Source organism: Aphis gossypii, chromosome 2, assembly GCF_020184175.1.
Source record: "Aphis gossypii isolate Hap1 chromosome 2, ASM2018417v2, whole genome shotgun sequence".
NCBI classification, from domain to species: Eukaryota; Metazoa; Arthropoda; class Insecta; order Hemiptera; family Aphididae; genus Aphis; species Aphis gossypii.
The window spans coordinates 14,328,094-14,343,962 of NC_065531.1; the positions used below are offsets into that span (position 1 = coordinate 14,328,094).

At 34.4% G+C, this 15,869-nt stretch overlaps 1 protein-coding gene across 3 annotated transcripts in view; it reads left to right on the forward strand.

Moving 5' to 3' along the window:
* Positions 1-15,021, forward strand: part of LOC114129662 (headcase protein) — a 55,241-nt gene extending 40,220 nt beyond the window's left edge. For all 3 annotated transcript variants that reach the window (XM_027994459.2, XM_050202363.1, XM_050202364.1), the window contains exons 3-5: positions 4,202-4,390; positions 7,606-7,794; positions 8,498-15,021. In XM_027994459.2, coding sequence (XP_027850260.2) covers positions 4,202-4,390; positions 7,606-7,794; positions 8,498-8,650 — 531 coding nt within the window. In that variant the 3' untranslated portion in view covers positions 8,651-15,021. The remainder of the gene's footprint in view (positions 1-4,201; positions 4,391-7,605; positions 7,795-8,497) is intronic.
* The last annotated feature ends 848 nt before the right edge of the window (positions 15,022-15,869 follow it).

Sequence of the window (15,869 nt, forward strand, 5' to 3'; positions counted from 1 at the left end):
GTGTATTTACGATCGGTAATTTGTGACCGGTTTTTGCTTATTTTCTGGATTAGAAACCGTTTTTCTTATATACGTGTATTAGTGGCGGTGGCGGGGAAATGTGTGTAAAAAGAAGAAGGGATTACCGGGTACCAAATAGGTTGATTTACTGTACGGTTTACTGAGAACGGCCCTGTAAACGGTTTTTATTAACGTTTATACAATATATAATATATATTAAATGTCGTCCAAAGTGCTCTGGATTTCGCCGCTATATACTGACGGCTAGATATACTGCGCGTATAGTCCATAAATAATTTGAGATTTCCGCTGGTTTAATGACGTATACGTACGTATACATTTATCGAGTACCACTATTTATGTACATGTTTTACTGCTATAACTTTGCAATTAAAGTTTCGGATTTAATTTGAAACTCGACGTGCCTGTAGGTGGACGTCAAAGAGGCGTGTAAAGTTTCGTTTGGAAAAATTCTACTCTAAAATTACGTACGTGTGCCGTACGTTAACTAAAGTGTGTGCAGTTGGATTGATATATATTTGATGTTATAATAATGATTATTATCGGTGTACACCACTCGGACTGCTGTCTAAAATTTCAAACGCGCAACGGTTGAATATATGAATATATAGAGGAGCGTATACATTTTTGTGTACGCTTTTAAAAAATAAATTACACCGTGTACGTACAGCAATTTTTTTGTTCTCTAGTAAAAAAAAGTTTTAAAAGCCATTTTGCAATTTAAATGACCATTGTACAACTAATGACGGAAACGGCCCAGAGGTCGATTTAACATAGTTTTAAATGTGCAACACGAGCGGTGCGAGGTTAAGAGACGGGTAGTGGGTATACACATGAGTTAAAAATAAAAAAAAAACGGAAAATGAAACGAAACAGAGATCAAAATTCATAATACCCCAAAGGCCTGCCGTCGCCTGGTGAAGAGGGACTTTCGGTCAGCGCATGAATAATTTCCCTTTGCCCCGCATCGTGCCTGACGGGTAATAATTTGACGTGGATTTTGTTGGATGTATATGTGTGCGCACGATGTTCAAATGAATAAATTTTCGTCGGTCAAATTAGTGGTTATATCATACACACACACACACACACACAAACTCGCAGTCCGTTGTGGGATCGCCTCGCCTCATACCGCTGTCGGATTACTGTGATGGAAACCCGCGATCGCTCGGTTGGCAGCGTGCATTAACGTATTAGATTTTAATATACGTAATGGATATAACTACGAGCCTTTGCGTATCGTTGTTTGTCGAAATCGAAGGTTTTCGCATTTAGCTTTTTCCGTTGCCATATATTATACCTCTTGTCTCTCGCTTGCATACCCATCATCATCATCATAACCCATGCGTCGTTGACGCGTCGTCATCGGGATGCACTCAAGTCGTCTCATCTCGCCTGCAAAATTTGAGCACAAACTCGTATTTAATAAAATGGTTTGGCAAACAACACTATGGCAAAGTTTAAAGTCAACACGCGAACGCTCGCGTGCTTAAACTTTCAATCTACAAATTGAATGTATATATACGCACCGTGTGCGTATATTCGCCATTTCGTCCTCGCTGCCGAACTTTAACATAGGTATATAATAATATGCGTGCGGATGATACGCGCGTACTAAGTGGTGCGCGATATCCATATATGTATATACATGATATACGAATTTAAATTGGAGATGAGTGTTATGTACCTATATATACAAGTTTCGAGTGGTTTCAATGGGCGCGGAGAGGAGAGGACGTGAAAGGGTTTAATTCCCTTTTAATGTATAGCGTTTTAATTAACTTTTATCATTCTTTTATTCATCGAAAACAAACCAGCCGACGATCGTGTTCGTCGCCGCTCACTCGTGTGTGGTCACGCGCACGACAGATCACTGCCGCAACACCGTGCCCTAACCGACATCAGATACAGAGCAGATTGTTCCATCAAAAAATATATATTAAAAAAAAAAAAAAAACTGTTAGTTTTTTCCCTGCAGGCAATCACTCACGAGGTATTTTGCATGTTTTGTGTGCTATTTTCTCTCGATTTCGATGCATTGTGCATGTACCGCCGCCGAAGTGACAATGCACGTTCGTTAAGGAGGGAGATGGGGAGTACGAGTTTCAGTATTAATCGCCGACGTCGTTCAGTATTCATTGCAATGCGCGCCCTTTCGGTCGATTTGCGACCAGGTTTTTACCGTTTTATTCGACTTTCGCATATTATATACTGCTCGCTCGCGACTCGGGTGCTTATATTTAACATAAATCAAATGTGCATATGGCGTAGTGGTGCGAATTTTTTTCTCTATCGTTTCCATTCCAGATCCCGCATGTGTGTTAGAGGGTGTGCTTATGTATACGTCATGTAGTGTTGTTAATCCAATATCCTAAAAATTGTGTATTCCCACCGGTGTTATATACGCGTGAACAGGTAGGGCACAGCCGCTGCAGAGTTGATAATAATAGAACTGAGAGAATATTATATAAGATCAGCGTGTGCGGGAGATGAAGAAGAATTCTTCGGAAATAATAGCTTGAATAGACGAGGGGGGGGGGGGGTGAAACTCATGTTTATGAGTCTCCGGGTGCAAGAGACGACGACGACGCGAGACGTTGTTTATTAGCGTCTTTTAAAGAGTTGCCTCGTTTTCACTTCGTCGTGTATATACTCCTCGCTTGCTGTTATGAAATTGGACCGCCGACACACACGCGCGCTCACACCCCATATTTGCTCCTATATCTTTCTTTCTCTTTCTGTATATATATATTACGACGGTTGTAAAATAAACAACTCCGGAGTTTAATATTGAGAAAACGACTACGTCGTCTCGGAGTAATATCGTTTTCTTCCTTATTTTCATGCGTTAAAAGCGTTTTTCTTTGCGCCGCCGTTTTTACATACATATGAGGGGACAAAATAAACGCCGAACCCGCACCCGCAGTAATTGGCAACGATTACTAAGCGGCAAAACGCCACTTACGCCACTCGTGATGTTATCTGAAAAAAACGCTTTTTTACGGTGTATCCATAAATGTCTACCTCGATTAATACATCCGTAACCGACTGTACTAAAAAATAACTTCTTCTTCGCCTTTCTTCATTTTCCACGTTATCCCGTTATATGTAAGATTAGTGTGTTCCCTGTTAATCTAATAAATACAACTGTAGCAATCACTCTAACGATATAATGTATATAACATATATATGTGTACAATAAAAGAGTAAATAGTACAGTTTCTAAAGTTTAATATCTTTTATTGTGTCCCGATGGACGTTTCAATGTATTGTATATTATATTCTCATCATCTATACGTTCTCTATACACAGTGACGTTACGAAAGCTTTTTAATTTGAAAGTGTATATAAAAGTTTTGATATATATACTGTCCTCCATCACGCGTGGGGAACGTCTAAAAGCGATCCATGTTAACCCGCCGTTTACACTTACACACATATATATATATATCTAAAGGTATGCCACGTGTGCGAGTGTGCAATAATAGGTCTGCCACTAGCAATCTATTTTTCCATTTATAGTTTATACGCACTGCTCTCACGCGCCCTCTCCTTGGCCGGATCCATTAACTGGCCTACTAATTGCGCGCCGCACGTCGCAGTATTGTTACGGATCGGGTCCTGAACAAATATACTTTGGTGAAAAATCTCGTCCGGAGAGGGAATATAAAAAAAATCGGCAAAGAGTAATGGACTGCTTTTATTCGATTCGGCAGGCCGCTTCGTAGTGGCGGTGGACGTGTGGCGGGTCAGAGGTAAAAGTAATCGGTTTAATCAAAAAACTCTACGTTTACGTACAGCGAAAAGTTTTTCACAATAGTATGTCGAGACGACGAGCATTGTTGCTACTGCTGCCCGCCGCTCTTCCTGGGCAGACGCGCTATGTATGATAAAAGGAAACAAAAATAAAGTCGCATCCGAACGAGTGCAATCCGTCTTGATTGAAATCCAAACCTATTTTTGATTAACGTACAAAAGTTACGTGTATAGTACTCAGCATAGTAGTAGTATGTGGGCGGATAAGATCGGTGTAATGACTTTTTTCCGACGACCGTAGACAGCTGCTTTTGGTCAAACTCCTCTGCCCGCGACAAAAGCACGCTCTTAGTTTATTATAACGTGTATATTATATATTATTACAATATAGGGAAGCATTAACCGTGATTTTTATTTTTTACAGATCGAAGACGAGGGTAACCACGGAAACGACGAAACCAGATCGTTCATTTTGTCGTCGTTGGCCGCTCAAAACCAATCGCGAGTCAATTGCGTCCTGTGCTCGGACGTTATGTTGGTGTTCGACCGTTATCCACTGGTAGACGGTACATTTTTCCTCAGCCCCAAGCAATACAACAAAAATGCTGTCGAGGTGATTATAATTTATAATTAAGTTGTTAGTGCTTTACGTTTTTAAATCTTAAGAACACCGGTAATGTGTGTCGTCAATTACAGGTGTCGCTAACAATTAAACAATTTGTTTTAATCGCGAATTAGCCCTTGATTGCGATGTAAATCATGTATAATATAAATATCATATTTCTTCGAATACTTTCAATATGACTCTTATCCTTCGATGTATTTCTTCCCCTCGTCGCAGCTGGTCTTATACTCGACGAAATCTCAAAAAATGTTCCAGCGGTAAAATATACCCGCATTTATGTTTATTTTTTTTCTTTGCTCTTTCCAAAGGACCGATAGAAATAAGACTTATAAACGTGTGTGTGTGTGTATGTGAGCGTGGTCGTTTGACCGTAAAAAAGGACCTTTTTTGTGCGTGCTGCGTGAATGTTGACACACACATACACGTGAGGCGCGACGAGCTAATATTTGTCAAAGCATATTTCACGCGCGTGCACAACGGTTTCGCTTCGTATGTTGTCCGATTCCGCCCTTAAGTCGTCGGCGGTCTTTTCACCACGTTAAATCCCTCGTTGAATGGGTAGAGAGTGAAGTGGCCCAGACGTTTGACCCCATACGGTTACTATTTTTTTCCCCGCACGACGGTAAACACAAACGTTTCTTTCGAAAAAATGTTTTGAGTAAAAAGCTACCGTTTCCACGCACTGGGATAATCTTCGCCTGTCTTGTTTTCGTTCGGTTCAGCGCAAACAAATCCCTAAAAGCCACAAAATAACATAATATATTATTATACTTTTGGTCACTCGCACAAATATATTTTAAGCTCGTAGGACAATATATGTTTGAGTGTCGTATTATACATTACAATGGTGATTCATCACTTATTTTCAAAATTTCTACTAGGCTGCTATAAGTACTAACAAAAAGTTATTTTTGGTTCAGATATATTTTTTTATCGCTGAAACTCTGGTTAAATTCAGTAAATGTTTATCAGTTCCCTATAGTATAAACGCGAGCATTCGAAAATATTATTTTTACTCCCCCCCCCCCCTCCCCCCAGTAGTACGAGGATTGGTCTCAAGTTTGTGCCCGGCAGTATAGAGAGTGGTGTGTGTTGAGCAAACAAGTTTTTACTCCGAGGGCTGTTTCTTTTTAAGCCGCTCGCTTTGCTAATTAATTACGCTCCGCTTGGCTTTTTTAAACGCAAATAACGAGACATCATCATCATCATAGCCAACAACGACCTTTGCTTTCACCGTCGATGGTGGTGATGGTGGTCGGTGTATCCGTTTCATTTCGGCAAAGGGGCGCCGATCATCCGCTAAGACGAACGCGTGCGTTCCAATTAAAAAGTTCCTCTCTACGTACATATAGGTAGTATCAAAAACCGTCGTTGCATAAATATATGCATATATATAAGTATACGGTTTTCGGCATTTTTCGGGACGTATTTTTCGGTGTGTTTACCGAGAGACGCTGGCGAAGAGAGTGATAAAGAGAAACAGCAGAGAGCACAATGAAGACATCATTCTCCCTATATAATATATATATTACATCGTCAGCAGCGGGAGGACCTATTTGGTGGTTTTTGGTTTTTGTGCGCGTGCGTGTGGCTGTGTGCAGGTGTTCTGTGGCTGCCACACGAGTAAACACGAGGTAAAAAGGCAAACATCTACCAGGTTTATAATTAAAACCTACCCCCTCCCCTTGAAGTTTAGTTAGTGTTGTTTGCACACTCCGCTCCTCCGGTTGGATTTCGATTTCGAAATGAACATTCTTATTCTCCGCCTCGTACCGCCGCCGCAACGTTGTCGTTTTATTTTCGTATCCATTTAGTCGACCACGCGTTGTTATAGCACGTTTCTGTCGATTCCGTTTGCCAATGCACACGGTTAACACAAACAATTATTTTCGTATTTTGGACGCGTACACCTCATTAATACCAATTATCGACGACAGCCCGAAGAGAGAAAGATGTATATAGATTGCCAGACAAAATGATTTCCTATGGAATTTTTTAATGTTGCTAGTTTGCCCGAAACGGTAGTCCTGTAGTTATGTTAATACCAAGTCGTCTTTCACTTTTTTATTCGTTTTTTTTTGTCCTATTTGAGCTGCTGTAAAGGAGTGTATGACTCTGCATAATATTCTATGAAATTCAACTATACTGTGACATATTAAAATAATATTTTATTCCAAATTGATAAACAATAAATAAACGAACTACGTAATGATGTGTGCTTATTTACTATTTTCTACGTATATATTTATATATTATTTAAAAAAAGTCGATTTTCGTTCGTCTATTTTTCGACAAACGTTAAATCGTATCTACCTACGGCTTCAGGATATTTTTTTTTATATTAAATGTTGAATCACGTTGTGTAATATATATGTATATAGTTAAAAGATAAACTGACTGTAAAACGCGCGCCACGTATACTTTGCAGCCGATTTCCTATGTGTGTGTGTGTGTGTTATACTGTTATATCCCTGGTCATCGCGTAATTACAGTGGAGACCGAACCTCGCTTTTCCCTTAAACATTGAAAATCGCTTTCGTTATTTGTCTAATGGACCTTCTCTCGCTGCGAACCCCTACTACACACACTACCACCGCGATGAGTTTTCGTTAAAGGGTCGGCGGTGGTGCAGTTTTTTTCTTCATTCTCTTCGAACATGTCGATTTCGGATTTCCCATTAAACGTCGCAATGTTTCCGCTTCACAGTGCGTGCCGCCACGCGTTTCTTAAGAAAACAACCTTAGGAAATCATCCGGTTTTTGTCTCTCCGCCGCACCACCTTTGTGCTTACCTTCCACCATCGGTACGTTTTTAATGATTTCGCCCGCGGCTGAGTATACTGTGTGGTGTGCGTATTGCTTAACACACACGCTCAAAAGAAAAAGTACACTCGGGAGACGGAGAAGAACCGTGTACAGAAATAATCGAGCGATCTCAGAAATCATTATTATAAAGAACTTACGTCGGCGGCGGTGGTGCGTGAAAAGGGCGTTTATTATTATATTGCCGAGGCTACGCCGCAGGGGTAGTTTTTTCGACAGACTGCCGCTGTTAGGTAATACTTTAATATGGGGTGGTTCGGTGAATTCAAGACTTTAGCATAATGTTTTTTTGAAACTCATAAATTTGGGTTTATTATTTTTTTATTTTTGGTGTTTATCGCTCGTCTCACGCCCGTACGTTTTTTCGTATTGTGCTTGCAGGTGAAAAACGAGGGACGAGCTCTGTTCCTGAACGCAGTCTGTATGAAATGTCTGGATGGCAAAGACGCTGACCGGAAACTGTGTTGCCGATTCTGCGCCACTCAGTGGGACGGGTCATCGCTCATCATGGGCACCATGTACGCGTATGACGTATTCGCAGCTATGCCGTGTTGCAACGAACGGCTCAAGGTGTGTATACATTCTACAATGATTATTTTATGTGGTTAGAATGTATCAAATTTATAAAATATTTTATACTTTTAAAATGGTTATTGCGAATGTATTTCTGTTATTGTAATGTGCCATAAACCGTCCTGCAATACATAATAGTAAGTAGGTATAATATCGATCGATGACTATAATTCGACCAAATGATCTCTTGCAGACAACAACCCTTTTTCGACAGGAGGGTTTATAACGGGTGAGTTGGTGGGCAGGGGTTAGTAACAGGGGTAAATGCCGGATTGGTTGCCGCGCCTAGTGAAAGTAATTATGCAGTATTAAGCAGACTTTCATAATTCCCTCGTCGTACTGTTCAACTAATTAATTTGCGTCACCAAAATGACGTTGTACAAGCGTGTCTATGTACAAAGTAGAACGGATTTTAATACGGCCTTTGAAGTTGAAAAATAATTTGCACACGTCTACGCCACTACCTTTTCTCCAGACGTGTGATTACATTAAGCGTACTCGTTAGCCTAACACGATACTTTTACCTTTTAACGGGTGCGTTTAAATAATAACTTAAAATCCAATTGCGCGAGCTTAACAACGTTTTGACAAAAAGGTAGTCGAAAAAACACATCAAAGGCTTGTCCCGCCACTACGCGTGTTGTATGGCATCTAAGTATTGTTTTCTAAATTTGTATTTTTGTCCTTGTTGTTTACACAGTGCAACGGCTGTCAGAAAGCATTGATGTTGTCGCACCAACGCCTGAACTTCTACAGCGATTATAGCCGAAAAGTCACCTGTCCGCATTGCACTTCTGTTGACTATCATTTCGTCAAGCCGCTCGCGGTGTACTACACCCGACAGTGGCCATAACATACGGCCACGGTCCCGACCACAATGGTCGGGACCGGTGGCCGCCTAACGGCAGCCACCCCCGTCGCCGCTACAACAGCGGTATCTTGCTCCTCTTCATCTGTCGCCGTCGCCCCGCCGGCTGTACTTCAACAGCTACAAAATCATCAAAACCTGCAACAGTTGCAACAGCAGCAACAACACGCGCCGCCCGATTACACTTCGGTGGCCATTGAAAAACTGCTCCATTCCATATGGGACAACAAAGTAAACGATATCATGGCGGCCATTAACCACTTGGGTTTGGTCTGAACTATTTGAATGCGGTTGTGTGTATAGAAAACCGAAAGGGCTTTTTCATCTTTTCAAAAAACAAAAAACAAAAAAAAAACAAAGGTGTTCTTTATTATTATTATTATTTGTTCGTAGTTGTTTAATTATTATTATTACTATTATTATTATTATTATTATTATTATTATTATTACGTTTGTGGTTTTTTTTTAATTGAAAAAAAACATTGAAATAATCATTATTTATAAGATTTTAAATATTATTAGGTGTTAGTGATTTTCAAAGAAAAGACGTCGTAATGTAATTTTTTTCTTGTTAAAATATTTTGTACAGTGGTCCCCGTTAAAAAAAATCAAAAAAAAAAAAAAAAAATTCAAAACAAAAAAAAATTAACCAAATAATTATTTATTGTACAATAATAATAATATTATGTAATGGGATGATATTATTATATACCTATATGAGACTTCGAGCGGGACCCTCCTATCGACTGCTTTTCCTCGCCCGCCCGCCACGACGACGAACACCATCAATTTTTCGGTTTTGGCGGCATTTTGTGTACGTATGTATGACATTTTTAGTTCTTTTTGTATAGTTGATGATTTATAAAAGTTTAAAATTTTCATATCGGTTCTTATAGTAAATTCTACACGACGTACCTGTGCGGAACATAATAGTTATTTTATATCGCGATATCCTGTATCGTTAGAGTAGTAGCGTTGTTGTTAATATGTAGCTTTTATATTTGGACGTACACGGCTTTTCGCTATAACGGGGGCGGTCTACGGCGGCGGGCGGAAGAAGCGTCGTCTGCTGTGGTGGTGTGTGATATTAAAATTTGTTCTTAGGTGTCGATTCGTCGACTTTCGGGCGAGTCTATAATTATTATTTATAATATTAATATTCTTAGAACAACAGTACAACATATTATATAATTAATTAATTAATAATAAAAAATACGTAGAGTACAATTATTATAAAAGTAATGGAATAATTATATAATAATATTATGTGGATAATGTAATAATAATATCACGTTTGAGCTATCCGAAACCTATACGGTAATTTTACCTATCTGTATATGTTATGTGTTTTACGTAGACGCCGCGTACACGGCCGTATCGCCCCTAACGATATACTATCATCGTCGTCGTCGTTTTGTGTGTGCGACTTATTGTGCGAGCGTATTTATTGTATATGAAACGTGTGTGTGACGTGTGTGGTTAGACACACGTGACATTATATTTATTATTATTATTATCATTATGTATTCTTGCTCTGATGCTCAATTACCGCTACCTCTTGTTTTGTTTACCAATCGTACTATATGTTAATTAACAAAGCAACAAAAAAAAAAAGGAACAGTTTTTACGTGTGTGTTAATAAATCTATATACATAAAACAAAAATTTCGAGATTTAAAAAATAATATATAGTATACGGGTTTTTTCCTTTTGATTTCAATTCCATCATCATCATTATCATCATTTTTGTTATTATTATTATTATTTTTTTTTTTTTATTATTATTTGTTTGTCGATTTCGATCAACTCGGGGGGACACGTTTTAATACTACTACAAAACAAAAAAAAAAAAACTACAAATACAAATCGTTATTTAAAAATACCTCAGCTACCTCAGCTACCTCGAGTTTCATTTATCCCACGAAAATGAATACTCTTTAGTTAATTTTTTTTTAACTCATTTTAGCCCAAGTTGAGTTGTTTTTATTTCTATATATACTTCTTTCCTTTATTATATTATTTGATATTGTTAATGTATACATATATTGTGAATCGTGATTTTTTTATGCTTTATGTTTTGTTATTATGCACTAATAGTACAACATTAAACAAATTATGTTTTTAATTAATGATTATTTATATAGTCTAAATGAGTAGGTTTATAAATTAAAAAAAAAAGTAAGGGAGAAAAACAAAAAAAAAACGGAACGGATCGTACAAATGGAAATACTTCATTAATTGATATTATTAGCAATATTATATTATCTATATATAATATTACGTGGATTTTTTGTATTATCGGCGTAAAATTTTGACTATTTTTAACAAATTAAATCGTATTTCTAGGAGAGTTTTTTTGTTTGTTCGACGCGTTTGGATTGTCGCCGTGTTATTATTCTATATATATTTTTTTTCGACATACTCTGTCTGTACCTGTTCATTAGAAAAAAAAATTAAATAAAAAACATAATAAACATTATTTTGTTTAACTCGTTACAGCGCATTTGTTAGTGTATAGATAGTGTTACATGAATGTGAGAAGAAGATAGAAAGAGAGAATATAACAAACTCACTTTTTGTTAATATCATATTTTCACCCCATGTATTACAATATTATAGTATATTATATTATGTAATCGCTATAGTATTAGATTTTAACCCCTCCATTCCCCCGTGTACAGTTATTATATTGTACATTTTTATTATTATTATCATCATCTTCATCATCATCATCATCATAATTTTTTATTATTATTATTAACATGATGTATGTGTTAAGGAGTTTCTTATTATTTTTTTCATCATCTGAAAATTTTTTTTAAAATAATATTTTGTAGAGTTTTTTGGAGTGGTTTGCGTTTTGTGTAATATTTCTAAGGTATTTAATAAGAGAACAACAGATACCTTCTATAAAATAAGTAGTTTTATTCTCAATATTGATAATTTGCATAAATTTTATTACTAGTAATTAAATATATTATTACTATTTTTTTTTTTTTTTTTGAACGAGAGAAAAGAACTCGACATTTTTAGTTTTGCATTCTAGTCAGAGTCGGAATTATAAAAAAAATTATTAAATATATAATACACATAGTATACATATTTAAAACATAATAATTCGAACTACCTATTTTATAGTTTTTATTACACATTTTGTTTTTATTTTTAGCACTTTTTTTTGTTAGCATTTTTGATTTTAGTTAATTTTTTTTTCCTCGTGAGTGTATTTATATAGCAATAGTTAGAACTTTTTTGGTGACGGTGTCACGGTTATTATTTTTATTTTCCTTACAATTTTATTTTAACTCGCTCTTTATAAGTATGTTAGTATGTTAGGTCCGAAGCTATAATAAGAGACGGAGAGTTTGTGGTGAAGTCTTGATTTCCGCATTCGGTAATTATTGAGAAGGCCGGTGAACACTCGCGTACGCGACAGCGAAACTATTTCGGCACTTATTATCCAAAAATGTGTTCAAAAATTTAAAATTTTATTACATTTTACGACCATCATCGCTCAATTATGTAAACGAGTAAATAATGAATCTTTTCTCATTTTTCCTGATGTGTAGTGGTGGGTGATTATATGAATATTAATTACAATGACAAATAAACTGCTGAGCAGTGTTGACAGATTTAATCTAGTCGTATGACTCACGTAAGTAATACACGTGTAATCGGTTATCACATACTTTTTTGCAGCCCCACATTCGCTAGTGACTTTCACCATCACCTTCTCGTTAATTACTGTAATTATTACAATACTGCGATTTTACAACGATTTATTCGTATATTATACTTTTATAAGTATAAGAAAAATAATTCAAAATACCGCAAACACTCGTTCTGTCAGTCGCCTACCAATGGATCGCGGACTCCTTGTTATAAGATTTTTCGTTTTTACTCCGTTTTTAATGCCCAACAATCCCCTACTTCTCTTCGTTTAGCGAAATTTTTTTCATATATAGTTTTCGCTTCAAATTCGTTAACGTGCATCGTGTATTATATCTTATTGTTTTTTTTTTATATATATGTCTTTAAACAAAAAGTAGTAAAATATGATTTTAGAGTTTTTTTTTTTTAATATATATAAAATATGTGTATAGACATTAGGGTGTTTAGATTATAGTGAGTGAATTATGTAACATAACGATTATATTATATAATATATACTTTAACATAATAATTTTAATATAATATTGTGTACGGTATTTAAAGATAATATATATATATATTACATATATGTATTTGATTATTAAATTTAAATATAAAAATTAAAAGTTTTTAACTAATAAAATAGGTACGATATAATTATATTTAATAATATTTATGTGTATTGAAAAATCGTCGGTTCAAAGTACAAAAACTTTAAGTAAAAAAAAAATTAACAATAATCACCTGTCCACTATGTGTTTAGACGCCTATATTTATATTATATTATTATATATTATGAAAAAAAAAAATGTTGAATTTTATTCAGAAGTGTAAAAGTGTTGGTGTAGAACGGAGATTAGTGTTATACAAATTAATTATAACTATATGAGGCCTAATATTGAAGGTGCGTTTTTTTATATAGACGGTCAGGACTCAGATTCTTCCCCTTTCAATTTTTTTTTTCAAATTATTATTATATTAATTATACGAATACATATATTTATGTTTATATAAAAACGGTAAAGTTTCAACAAGAAGTCTACGAAGTCTGGCAGAAACATCCTATGTTTATTATTTGTTTTCAATTTTTTTTTTTTTTAATATATATAAAATATGTGTATAGACATTAGGGTGTTTAGATTATAGTGAGTGAATTATGTAACATAACGATTATATTATATAAATATATACTTTAACATAATAATTTTAATATAATATTGTGTACGGTATTTAAAGATATATATATATATATTACATATATGTATTTGATTATTAAATTTAAATATAAAAATTAAAAGTTTTTAACTAATAAAATAGGTACGATATAATTATATTTAATAATATTTATGTGTATTGAAAAATCGTCGGTTCAAAGTACAAAAACTTTAAGTAAAAAAAAAATTAACAATAATCACCTGTCCACTATGTGTTTAGACGCCTATATTTATATTATATTATTATATATTATGAAAAAAAAAAATGTTGAATTTTATTCAGAAGTGTAAAAGTGTTGGTGTAGAACGGAGATTAGTGTTATACAAATTAATTATAACTATATGAGGCCTAATATTGAAGGTGCGTTTTTTTATATAGACGGTCAGGACTCAGATTCTTCCCCTTTCAATTTTTTTTTTCAAATTATTATTATATTAATTATACGAATACATATATTTATGTTTATATAAAAACGGTAAAGTTTCAACAAGAAGTCTACGAAGTCTGGCAGAAACATCCTATGTTTATTATTTGTTTTCAATTTTTTTTTTTTATTATTATTATTATTATTTAAATTAATATTATTTTAGATAATTTGTTACGCATTCGTTTTTATATTACCAATTCACTATAGAGATTATCTCGAGGAATATTTTTTTTTATTATTATTATTATTATTATTATTATATATTTTTTTTCGCTTTCATATAATAAACATGAGATACATAAATATTATTTATGTATTATTATAAAAAACATAATTCGTTGTTTTTCGAGTCTGTGTACACAACATGTCACGACACCGAAATTGCACAACGTCGTTTCCGGTGTTTGGGTTTTCACTGCAGTGCTCTCTGTGAATACCTTGAAAAAGAATGTTCCTAAATTGTTTTACTTTCCTGATGAGAATAATAATGAAGTGTAAGTTTTTTTTTTTTTTCGTGATTCCCTATAATTTAATATTATTATGATTATTATATGAACTGTTTAATCGCGCGCGATGTGTAACCGAAAAGTTGTGTGTATTATATATGATGTTAAAGACGACGACCACATTGTGTGTGTCGTCTGAGTATCATTTCTTAAAGCGTGTGTGCACTACACTCACATAAAGTATTATGTATAATGCCCCCACCCCCTCAGGATTTTTTTCTCTAATATTATAATTTTTCCGCGAATGTTTTAATGTTTAACATGATATATTTATATTATATATAATATGCAGTATGGTATTGTGTTTGTGATGTTTTATATTTTGTTTTAATCATTATTATTATTTATTATTATTATATACATTTTTTTTTTTAGTCGACTTAGAGCGTGGATGATTATATAATTTACGTGGGGACTGGAGATCGCACTACGTTACGTAATAATAATTGTAATCATTAATATTATATATCACAATAATAATAATTAATATTATAATTTATGCTATCATTATATGTCGAACGATTACAATGTTAGAATAAAACAGTTTATTATTCACGACCGGCGTATTTGTTTTTATTTGTGGTTTTTGTCTCGTTATTCTTTTTATCCCCATTCCCCATTCGGCTTTCCTGATGTTGTATAATCCACTAATAATAAGTTATTCATCTTAAACTGATCTTCGCTGTTCTATACTCGGATGTATTTACACTTTGCAACAGATGGAATGGTGAACAGATTTACTGCAAATTTGGTGAGTATTTTACTTCATTTAGATGACTTATTTGTTTCTACTAAATTCTTCATCTAGGCTACGCGTATGGAGATATTAAAAAACTGCACGAGCAAAAATAATTTAATGAACATTACAAAATATTAAATATCTTTCAACATCGGTGACTATATTAGACCATTCGTGGACCTTATAAGCTTTGTGGGTCTAATTATCCGTTCTCAATTTCGTAAAAGAGTAAGTAAAAAAAAAAAAAAAATTGAGTGATGAAATATTATACTGAAAGTACTTTGCTTCTCATAAATAAATACTTTTTCATTAAAAATTTAAACAATTAAATAATCAATAACAACTTCCAACATATAATACGTAATTATTAAATATACAAGTACCTAAACACGATAAAAATTATGTACCGTTTTTGATTGTTCCAGAACAATATACTGAAAATAATGATTTTATATACATAAATTATTAGAAACATGACTGACAAAAAACATGTATGTAATTTAATTTATAATTACATAAATATTTACCGTGTATTTTAGTTAATAATATTAGCACTGAAATATTATTTTACCGGCGGCACTCACACGATATCATTAAATGTTGCCTACATACAACCCCTTGAAAACGGTCCGCTTTCAACTAAAAACGTAATTAAAATGTTATGATT